At 26.9% G+C, this 12,569-nt stretch overlaps 1 protein-coding gene across 1 annotated transcript in view; it reads right to left on the reverse strand.

Annotated features, from left to right (window-relative positions):
* Positions 1-9,571, reverse strand: part of Hip1 (Huntingtin interacting protein 1) — a 45,343-nt gene extending 35,772 nt beyond the window's left edge. The window contains exons 1-9 of the mRNA XM_016074897.3: positions 9,204-9,571; positions 7,449-7,512; positions 4,784-4,926; positions 4,215-4,271; positions 2,967-3,047; positions 2,747-2,823; positions 2,603-2,664; positions 2,361-2,501; positions 1,299-1,356 (exon numbers count right to left, since the gene is read on the reverse strand). Coding sequence (XP_015930383.1) covers positions 1,299-1,356; positions 2,361-2,501; positions 2,603-2,664; positions 2,747-2,823; positions 2,967-3,047; positions 4,215-4,271; positions 4,784-4,926; positions 7,449-7,512; positions 9,204-9,290 — 770 coding nt within the window. The 5' untranslated portion in view covers positions 9,291-9,571. The remainder of the gene's footprint in view (positions 1-1,298; positions 1,357-2,360; positions 2,502-2,602; positions 2,665-2,746; positions 2,824-2,966; positions 3,048-4,214; positions 4,272-4,783; positions 4,927-7,448; positions 7,513-9,203) is intronic.
* Positions 9,572-12,569: the final 2,998 nt, after the last annotated feature.

Consider the following 12,569-nt stretch of genomic DNA (forward strand, 5'->3'; position numbering starts at 1 on the left):
GGTTCAATTAACAAATTACTAAAACGTTTCCTTTAGACAGTTTTTTTTTTTTTTTTTTTTTTTTTTTTTTTTTTTTTTTTTGAAAAGATAATGATTTTGACAATAATATCTGAGTATAATTTAAAAATAAACAATACCAAAATGTTGAAAAGTAAGCTTTTATAAAATATTGAAATAAGTATTTTCATTAATATCTTTACTAAATCTTTTGAAAAAACTGCATTTGATTGTTCTAGTTGCTTAAATTTGAAATTTTTATTACTATTTTTCTTAATAACATAAGCTTTTACCAATAACAAGGGTCTGTCTAGGTTTTTCTGAGAGGTACCTATTTTGGGAAAATTTAGACATAATTTGTGAAAATTAAAAATTATATTAAAAAATCAACACAAACATATGGTAAAAATATGGATTTATCTTTTTTTACGGGATACAAAAATAAAATTTTAAGAAAAAGTATTTTGTGAAACTACCATTTTTCCTGAAGTTGAATTTGCAAAGGTACCGGTAAACGGTTGTAAATTTGGCCTGGACAGACCCCTGAATAATAATAATTGTTTGGGAGAAAACATTTTAAAATAATTTTGTTTTACTCCCTCTGATGATGGTGATCACATAATCATTTTTACAAAGAAAAAAAGAAAAGAAAAAAACTTCGATAATAAACTAATTCTTGCAAAAGATCAATTACGAAGATTTTAACCAGCAGCAAAGGCAAAATAAAATAATTTATGTTTGTGATGTTTGACATTAATGATACACACAAATATTTAAAAAAGATGGTTCTGATGCTAGAGCTAAAATTTAAATATTCAAATAAAACAAAAATTAGACTAGCAACTATGTTTACTTTCTGAACAAAGAAATAAACTAGTAAAATAAGTTTAGAAACAAAACAAAAATGAAATGCAATATTTAATTAGTTTATGAAATTTGTTTTAAGATTCACCAATATTATTACAATACATTTATTGGTGTATTTTAAGAAATTTTAAGTAGTAGCTATTATTGTTTTTAATTGAATATATCTATAGACTAATGGTAAAATGCAAAAAAAAATGATAAAGTAAACCAATAAAAAATTATTATAATTCTTTTTCTTCTTGAAAATATAATTGTTATATTTATGTTAAAATAGTAACGAGGATTTAAAGAGAAATAATTGATATAATAATTAAGAATTATTATACATTATTTTCATTTTCAATTAACATTTTAGACTGCAAAGCAGGAATTTTGGATATGCATTAAAATATAAATAGTTTTAAAAATAACAAAGGGAAAAAAATTTCACTCACCTTTTGAATTGTTTTAAAAAACGTTCTCTATGTCCAATAAGGGTATCAGGAGGTAGAGCTGAAAACATTTTAAAATAACAATCTTGTTAAGATTTGTGCTCAAACAAGAAAAATATGAATATTTTTTAGCAAGATAAATAAAAGCTTTAAGAAAATAAAAGAAAAATATTTTTCAATATATCATACATATCTGGCTACACATTTTTATGAAATTTTGAATTCATTAATCTAACAAGTGGAACAGCCACTTGTAGAATAGAATTTATACATAAGAATCACCTAAAAGATTTACAGACATTTTTTCTCTTCTGATAAAAAATAAAGCATATATTTTGATGAACTTAGCAATGTCGGGTTTTTTTTTAAACATCACTTTATAAAACACCTTTTTGTATAGCTAGAAATGATCAAATTTAGTAAATATTTTTATGTATTTATAAACATCAACTTTGAAATATAATTAGTGAATGGCAAAAATAAATAATAAATCTGTCTAAAACGAAATTTTTTAATTGTTTACTGAATATTGTATCATACATGATACAATTATATTTAGAATAAACATTCAATAACCATTAAAATGAATTAATAAGTATAAAACTGATAAAATTACTAAAAAAAAATTATAATAATAAAAAAAAAACAGATTTTTTCAATGCAATAGCCACTTTAGTTTCAACAAGCTTTCTTACGGACATTTTTAGGTAATTCATTAAACAAAAGTATATAAATCAAATAATTGAAATAAGTTTATAACAAACATTAATGTATAAATTAAATAATTGAAACAAATTTCAAGGCTTAAAAGAAATTATGGATCATGGCAAAAGATGTATTTAGTACATACATTCAAGCAAAGAAATATTATATAATTTCATTCACAAATCTTTTTTTTTTTTTTTTTTTTGGCACATTATCTTAAAATTTGTTTGAAAATTCATTTAAGTTAAATTTTAATATAGGTGTTTATTTTTTGGTAGCACAAATAAAATATATTTTCTAAACTCTAAAATATCATAAATATAAGAAGTTTATTAATCCAACAAAAACAATGGCAATTACCAGCATGAAGTTTGAAAAGAACTTTAACAGTATAATCATAAAGCTGACTGGAATCTTGAATGCAAGGAATAAGAGGTGCAAGTCGGCATTGCCCACAATTTGTCATTGAATTTGATCTTGACATATCCAAAGATCCAAACACTATTTATAAATAAATATTTCAATAAAAAAATCTAATAAATACTAAAAAAATCTAATAAAATAAAAAAATTAACTGTAAGCACATCTAAATAAATAAATACCAGCATTCTGAAGTGCAAGAATTTCATCCATGTAATCAAAAAATTCACAGCTCATTTGAAAACTAGAAAAAATAGAAACTAAGAGTTACTTATTTCGAAACTAAATTTAAAAGAGTTGTAAAAATTATGAATTTTCCTACTTACAAAACATTAACATCTCTTTCGCCAATAATATCTAACTCCTCATCTGTCACATTCAAATTACCAGGAAATCGTGGGTTCTATTGGATAAAAATATAGAATTTTTTTAAAATAGACATTTATTAAAACTGTAAAAGGGCAACAAAAAAGAATGCCATTCAATCATTTAGTAACAATGCATTTTGATAAAAGTAAACTGGGAAGTAAAAGTGTAGTAACTAACCTTTCTATGAAATTCTAATTTGGCCAATAAAAGTGTACAATAACATTGGATTAATCTTCCATAACCATCTTTTAGAAGACCCTGATAATAAAATAAAAATAATAATCATATCCATAATAATAGATCGCAACAGCATATTCAAAAAAATATTTTTATAAGACTTAAGAAGAGGTATCTTACTAACCCAAATTTATAGCATTAATTAACTTTAAACTCTAAATTATTATGCACAAAAAATAAACAAATAAAATAAAATTTATTTCTTAGAAATGCCTTCTGATCCCCAAACAAATCTGAATAGGATACGTTCTAAACTTTAAAAAGTTTTTTTTTTAAATAATAATTAGTATCAGCATTGTGATAATGTTTTTTGTAATAAAAATGATGTAATTACATTCAAATTTGGATAATATAAAGTTGAAGGGGATAGAGAAAATATTTAAATACCTTAAATTTCAAATACATATCAGGAGAAATGAAGAAAATATTGACTTCACAATCAAAGATTTAAAAACTAGCTGTATCTAAGAATACCGCTAGATTTTTCTTTTCATTCTATTCTTTACTAGTTTCCCTGTTAATACCATGAATGCGGAGGCAATTCATGGTACTTACAGAGCTATTGAATTATTAATCATTGCAAAGTTATTACCATTAATGCAGAGGCTTACTTTCTACGTTTGACCCACATAATCAGAATGATGAGTGAATGTTGCATGATGTATTTCATGCTTTTTTTACTGCATTTTAAAAAACAATTGCCCACATCTGATTTCTAAATTTTTTAGTCTTTTTCTATTGTCATTTGCAATGCTAAACATTTTATTTCTATTTCTCAAATGTGTTAAATGGAATTTTAATTTTACAGTGATATTTTAAGAATGTTAACTATTTACAATTTCAAAAATTATTTTTATACAGAATTCTAGGGCCTCAAAATTTACATACTTTACTAGGACAAAAGTTTGCATACTTTAGCATACCAGAATTTGAACAAAACAGCAAACATTTATATTACATTAATATAAATAGCAATAAAAGTAAATCGCTTATAATTTTTAATAATAGATGTATCTTAAATTACTTATTTCTCTGAATATTCAACCAAATTTGCTGAAATTTTGGTTCATAAAATTTAGTAGGTTACAATGATACAAAATTATTTTTACATCAATAAAATTAATTTTAAAAAGATTCTTGGTAGAATAAAACAAACAACTTTTACAAATAAAATAATATTTTACTTACCCATAATTTTCCTAAATCTTTTATACTTGTATGATATTTCTGGGAGTCCAAAATAGCCTATAAAATTTTAGTTAAATATTAAAAATGACTATTTCGCAATAATAAATAAATTGAAGAAATAATTGATACTTAAAACTTCTTCACCAGCATTATTCAATTTAATTCAAATTACTTTGATTGGAAAACAAGCATTATGGCAAGAAATTCTAATTAAGAATTCTAAGAATACAGAGCATGAACAAAATTACACTAGGTATTTAAAGAATAATACTTAATTGAGAAAAATGAAGCCAGATAATCAAAAATCACTAAAGGGAGAAAGAACAACAAAATTTTAAGCTTAATAACTTGTTCAACTTATCTATATGATAAAAATAAATAACTTTTTGCTGGTATCATAACATTTATATAAAAACTAAATACTACAGCAGAAAAAATTATTCCATTACAAATAAATAAATAACAACACCATTATTATCTTATCATACACATAAACATCACATGATCAACAGAGATTCCAAGACTTTTTTAACCCTTCATATAAAATATACATTAAAATAAAAACTTACATTAGGATGCCCTTCTCTTAAAACTTTGTGTAAAACATGGCAGAACTTCCAACATACAATAGGATTGCCTTGCAAAGGGAGCTTCAAAACAACACCCCAAAAAGTTCCAGCAGCTTTTTCATTGAAAGTACCAATGATTGCAGCTATTAAATTAAAGTCAAGGAAATACAAAAATGATACAAATATGCATGAATAAAGATTTCACATTCTCTTTATTTCCAGTAAAATAATTTATATTTTTATTCGAAGACAGAAGATTAAACAATGTAAGTAAGAAATAAGACTGGAAGGTTATTATTAAATTGAATTAAGTAAATAAATTTAATAAAATAAAACTGAAAGTACCAAATGATCACAGCTATTAAGATAAATTCAAAGAAATATGAAAAAAAAAGATACACTCTGGTTCAATTTTCGAAATTTTTTTGTTTGAGTTAATTTTGTCACATGTCAGAAATGGAAACAAATATTGAAATTCATTTTTATTAGAGCCATTTTTAAAGATCACCAAACATCTATATCAAATGTTTTCGTTAGGCAACAATTTATTTACCACACAGCTACAAATTTCGTAAAAATATATCAATGCACACAAAACTATTACCTGCTTAACAAATCTAAATCTGCATTTCATACAGCAAATAACAAAATACTGTAAATTTATATCAAGTGTTGTTACATGTGCAACAGCTTGCTAATGATCAGCATGAGGTTCTATAAAAATTACATGATCACACATGCCAATATAAATTTTACAGCAAAAATAGATGCAATAGTAACTACATAAAATATAAACACATTGAAGTTACTCTCATACAAAGTGTAAATCTTATTTCTTTTCTACAAAATAGCTCCGAGACTTATGCTACTCTTTAATCAAATTTATCAACATTTTAGCAGGTGCACAGGGATAAAAAATGCATTTATTTATAAAATTGACTCCAGAACCATATTTAATCTTTTGACATGAAACAAATTTACTTCTCTTCACATTTCCTTCGAGAGCTAACACAACATTCTCGAACTTTATTCAAAACAAAATACCTCTAAAAATTATAATCTCACACTTGATGCACTAAAATTCTATGCATCACATCACAATTGATCTTAACATTTATTACTTATTCAGGCAGTATTGATTGACTTTTAAAAAAATTATCGGCAATTCCTTAACCGTAAATAAAATTTAAAAAAACAAAAACAATTTAGCGTTAAACAAGCAAATTTATGCTGGATTATTGAACTTGCACTCATAAAAAATAAATAAATAATTAAAGGTATTACTTCAATTACTTTGCCACCACTAAATCATCACTATTATCTGTTCAAACACGAGTTCAACTAAAATGCTATATTGGTAGATTATTATCGTCGATGTTGATGAGAAAAAAGTTAATTAAAAATAGAGACAGAGGGGAAACAAAGCAGGAAACAGAAACTAATATATGAAATGCAAAGATAAATTATATAGATAAGGTATATAATGATTCTATACATAAAAAATAAAGATTTTTAAAGAGATGAAAATAATAAATAAAATCAATATTTTTTTCTCTCCATCAGTTAACATTATATCTATTTTGACTAACCTGAAAAATTAGATTTCTGATATATATTTTGCTGCACAACAAATAATCAACTGAAAATTCTAACGAATAGAAACTTAAGTAGTAACTACAATTAAACTTAAAAATGTGTTTAAGGTAGAAATATTATGTACATGGGAAAATTGCACGTCCAAAGTTTCTCTTTTATTGACTGTTCTTTTTTCAAGAACCCTTTTAGTACGCTTATTGGGACAGAATTAACGTTTAGCTGTCAGAGATGTAGCAATAAGAGGAAGAAGAAAAAAAAAAATTTCTAACTAACATTCTTTTTAACAGATAAGCCTAAAGAAAAAAATTTTTCTTTTAAAAAAAAAGGAAAAAAGTTTTAAAATAGATAATTTCAGTAAATCTTTTGGTAAATGGGCATCAGGAAATGTGATAGCATTTCTTAACAGTCTTGATACAATACATTTTCAGTGATTTCGAGTTTTCATGCTAATGTGTCAAAAACTGCTTGCCTTGAATAAAGCATAAAGGTTAGAACATATGATTTAGGTAGACTTTAAAATTTGAAAGTTTAAAAAATACATATATTTTTATAAAATATCCTAACTAAAAAACTAACTCAGTGGCGCGACAGCCCATTAAGAGGGCCAAGGCCGACTGTGCCCATCTCAGTTTTCTTGACCTTGGGCTCTGGGGTGCAGGAGCATATGTTCCGGTCAGGTGGTCAGCCGAACGCGGAACCCCCAGTGTTAGTTCCCAAGCATGCTTGGTACTCATTTTATCGACCCACTGAAGGGATGAAAGGCTGAGTCGGCCTTGCCCGGCCCAGGGATCGAACCAAGGACCTGTGGCACGGCAGCGCGAAGCGCTACCACTCAGCCACCGGGCGTCATAAAATATCCTATAAGTATTAAATAATATCAAAATTGTTAAACTAACTTTTTTTTTATTCAAACATAAAAATTCTCCTTCCCCTTTGATTTTAGCAAATAATCTAACTTACATAAATCGAAATAAGTTATATTATTTTTTTTTTTTTTAACATACTTTTTAAATATCATACATTACATGATTAGTGAAACAAAATAAAAAAATTAAACATAAAAGGATACACCGAACATGCTTTTCTTTAACAGGTGATTCTTGACAATTTATAGCTTTGGATATACTGATGCTCTGGAAATAAAACAAAATGTTAGGAGCAAACATTTTTTAGATACTTATTACGGTTAAACTCAGTTTGTAAAATCATTATTATGGCTAAACTCCGATTATTTATTTCTCAAAAAATATTTATAACAAAACAGATACCAAAAACACTAGCTTAAATCATTCGGGCTCATGCTGGCCAGTGACTACTTTATTCTATAATTAATATAATAGGATAAAAATTATTAAACTCTCACGAATTAAAAAAATTAGTGAAGACAAATTGTTAAAAAAAAATAATAATTTTTGCAGCAAGTGTTTCACTAAATATCTGTTAAAAATCAATATATCTTTCAAAAATTTTTTACTATCAAAATAAAATATAAATTAATTTAAAATAAAATATTTTATAGAATAAATGTTTAACAATTTAATAATTATGGTCTTACATAAATACTTAATAATTAAAAAACCATTCTCTTTTTCTTTTCGGCTAACACACATCAAGAAAAATTAATAACAAAAAAACGACAATAGAATTATGATTAGGGTTGCATGTTTGTCGCAGAAAGAAAACACTAAAATTCATAAAAAACAATACAAGATAACACAAGTACAAATAATTAAATACACAATATATGCATTAAAAATAATGACCACAGTAGAAATAGTAAAATAAAAGCATATAAAAGAGCTGGCAAAATTGTTACTTTAATTTCATGAAATATTAATATTTTATTGAATGAAAAAATTTTTATTTCAATATACTTAATATTGTTTTACCATTTATGCAATATTTGTTTGCTAGCATTTTCTCATGTTTGTCAAGACATATGGATAAGAAATTAATTTCATTGAGCAGTGTTATGTCTTAAGTCCCTCATTTCAGCAAATTTTCTGGTTAAAAAAGAGCTACTAACTACAATTTTTTTTTGTATTACTTATTGCACTTCAAGGTGGCAAAGTGCATTTATAAATTAATGATATAAAGAATAAAAAAATCAACTAACTTGACAGAATTTGGTTTAACTTTTAACTACTTTTTTGTCTCTATGGTATAGATCCATTCCCCTAAATATTTACTTATGTACACATTATATATTATTTAGGTATACATTAATTAGGTATACCTTGTATTTTATTTATTAATTAGGTTTACTTTATATTAATTAGGTATACTACTAATTAGGTTAATATATTATATTAATTAGGTATACATTTCACAAAATTACTAATTATTGCAAATGTACTGTAAAATGAGAAGAAAAAAAACTCACATTCATTTTCAAAAATTTTCACTTCAATTATAACATTTGAAAAAATTTGCAGATTTTAGAAGAAAAAAAAATATATATAAATAATTCGTGGAAATCATCACGAAAATTCAAACAGCGACAAACTTGCAACCCTAAAAATAGTTACTGAAATTTAGAAAGATAATTATAAAATATAGGAATGGGATTTTAACCATATTCATTCAAAAATCTTTAGCCCCACTGATAAAATGTTAAAATCTGAAAAACTATGTGACATCGCTGAAAGAAACGTTTCACGTTCCAATAATGCTTTGACTAAAAGAGCGTGAACAGTGAACCTAAGTTTTTTAACTTGAAACAATCAGTTCTGCATGACAGACAAATGCTGGAGGGAGGATGACTAAGGCGTAAAAAGTTTAAGCTTGTTATAGTTATTTTAAAAAAGTTAAAATAACCACTCACTTGAGAGCGTTCGAAAGTCTCTCGCTCTGCATCTAAGCTATTAGATTTTCGCTGAGGAAGAACTTTGGAAAGAGGTAACGCACACATATTTATTCTAAATATTTGACAGGTGTTGGTCACTGAGGGATAAAAACATATAAGACAGGAATTTGGTGATTTCCGCCTTGGTCAAGTTGACACAAGGATTACTTTCAGTAAAAGTTTTTACATGTGTAAAAATCACAAACATGAAAAATTTCTCATTTAATTTTTGATCGCTGAAATTTAAACACTTGAATAATTATTAAACGATACATATCGTTACATAAACAATAACTTTAAAAACAGTTCACAGCTGCTTTTCTGCTCTTTAAGCTATATGTTGCCAAAACTCAGTAAAAAGTTTTTTGAAATTATTTTTACGGTAGCCGAGGGAGTAAAAAACTCTTTATAGTAGAAGTTCCGTTGCCGACTATGTCGCTTGGTTGAGTTGAAATTAATTAAAGTTTTTTTTTCAAACTTTACTGTAATACTCCTCTTTCGTTGTTGTTGTTCATTTACGTCGCACTAGAGCTGCACAATGGGCTATTGGCGACGGTCTGTGAGAAATCCCTGAGGATGATCCGAAGACATGCCATCACAATTTTGATCCTCTGCAGAGGGGATGGCACCCCCGTTTCGGTAGCCCAACGACCTGCACGCGAAGTCGAGCACTTTACGGTAGCACAGTTTAACGAGGACCGCACACCCTCAGTCCCTATGCAGACTAATCCAAGTGGTCACCCACCCGCACACTGACCGCGGCCAGTGATACTTGACTTCGGTGATCTTCTGGGAACCGTGTCTTAACGATCAGTTCACTGCGGGACTTTCTTTCAATCTAAGTAACGAGCGAAGTCATATATCCTTTACCTGCTCTGGTATTTCGCTGAATTGATAGTTTTATACCTTACGTCACTGACACTGACAATATTCCAAATCGTCGACACTTCCGTTTTAAACGGAAGAAAAAAAAGGGGGGGAGGACAATTTGTGTCTTAGCATATTCCTTTGCGCGGTAGCGAGTTCTTATTCTTACCGACATGCCCCAGCAGCTTTGAAAAAAAAGCTGAACTCACTATGCGCAATAATATAAAACATCAGAAACACGTCTTTGCAAATTACCAATTTAACATGAATTGCAAATTAAACTAGAAGAGTAATAATGTATAAAAGATTAATATTAAATAAAAAAAAAAATTTTTTTAATTAATTTATGTAGTCCTTTTTTTAAGTATCATTACTTATTGAACTTTCTATTGGAATCAGTTCTTAATAAGAGTCAATCTGAAGATTCAGCATTCTTTTTAAAATTGTAATTTCGTTTAATATATATTTCTTAATTAGAACTTAACATTTTGAACTGTAGTGTTTCAATAATTTTAAATGCAACATAAAATTTAAAAAAAATAAAAATTGAATGTCACCTTTTTTCACTATTGCTTAAAAATTCTCGTATTTTTATTTTACTCTTTTAATTGCATTAAAATAAATTGAAATAATTTGATTTCATATTCTAAAATAGTAAGATGCATAAGGGCTCTAATTCACCCTTAGAAACTATCATACTAGGACAATTATTGTAAATATTAACATATTGGAATTTGTTAATTTACAATGAAATTCAAATAAAAAAGAAAATTCAATGATACAGGGCACATCTGTTTTTGCATAAATTGCAGCGAATTTGAATTAAAAATTCTCCCCTCCCTTAACAAAACCAAAATATTATAAAAGCAATGCCATCTATGATAATTTCTAGTAGCTGCTGCTAGTTACGTTAATTTTACCAGCACAATTATGTGCAGTTAATGCCTAATAATTCTTATTTTTACCTGAAAGTTATAACTTTCTTTGAAATTTAAAATTTGCCACTTATCTTTCATTTACTTCCAACCCTTAGCCAAGAATAAACATTTTATATCAGTAGTTCAATAGGCGATAATTTTGGGTTTATGACTGCTAATATTAAACTCCGTAGCCTTGTAGTTTGAACCAATCCTGAAGACAAGGAAACTCCTGCATCAGTACCACCAGAGGTATTGATTTGTTATGGGAACGTGGAGGAATTTGCGACTCGACTGATTTAACGTGTATCAGTCACCATTTACTACAAGAGGAGTCTTTGGCCGACCTGGAATCGAACCCTGCAAACTCTTGGACATGGGCCCAGTGCCCTACCAACCAGGCTATCCCGGCCCCTAAGAATAAACATTTGGATTTTCCTAAGAATACCATCTATTCAATCGTTGATAGATAAATTATAAGATTTTATTGATGAAAATTCACATAAAATATGAGCAAATTTCTACGTTGAGAAAATACATTAAAATATTAGTTGGATACAGCACAATTAAAAAATGTCACATTTGAATCTCCTTAATTCTTACATGGATTGTTTGAAACCATGAGCAATTACGATCGAAATTCGCTTCGGCCCCAATGACGTTTTTACTTTGATTAATTTTTAATGCTTTTTGGCAAATTCAAAATCTCATAAACTGAATTACATATTTTCTCCTCTGATTTCTCAAGTTTCAATTTTAAAGTATATGAAGTACAATTTCATAAAGATGATTATAATAAAAATATACAAGAGAATGGAATGCAAAATCTTTTCTTTTTCAATCAAATCTTAATTTTGAAGAATCATATCTGACTGAAGCATTTCACTACAATTGCAATCAAGGAGCACCATTTTCCGACCTTCATGATTGCAATATATGTTTTTATATTGAAGTCAGTTAGTAGAGCTTTACTTGAAGTAAAATCTATAACTGCTATTTTTTTTCTTCAAAAAGTAATTTTTTAAAAAATAATTACATGAAAAATGTTTCGCAGATATAAAGAATTTTTTAATTAAGCACGTCAGAATTTCTTTCTTGTTACATATCTCTACTCATACCTTTTAACAATTACTATGTCCATCAATAATTTATAAAAAGTGATTAATTCTAAAAAAATATCTGTCATATTAGAATGTCAGTTAATTTTGTGATAGATATCTGCTAAAAAAAATTCCAACACACTATATTGATAAATTAATTAGTATAAATAAAGTTGAATCTTTAATCATTATTAGAAAAGGGTTGGTAGTAAACACTTTACATGTCAACAGACAAAAATATTTTTTAGCTATTTTTATCCTCCAGAAAAGCATTTGAAACACAAGGAAAAGTATGAGAGCAAAATAACAAACAGACTACTAAGGCATCCTGAATATCCACAGTAGATTTCTGAACATTAAGTAAATTCCCAACAATTTATTTCGGTTTGATTGTCAAATAACAGAAATGAATAAAAAAAGCAGGGTTAAGTTAATAATGAAATAAAATACAATTTACGGTA

This window comes from Parasteatoda tepidariorum, chromosome 4 (genome assembly GCF_982258835.1).
Source record: "Parasteatoda tepidariorum strain Cologne lab strain chromosome 4, Ptep-v5.0, whole genome shotgun sequence".
NCBI lineage: Eukaryota > Metazoa > Arthropoda > Arachnida > Araneae > Theridiidae > Parasteatoda > Parasteatoda tepidariorum.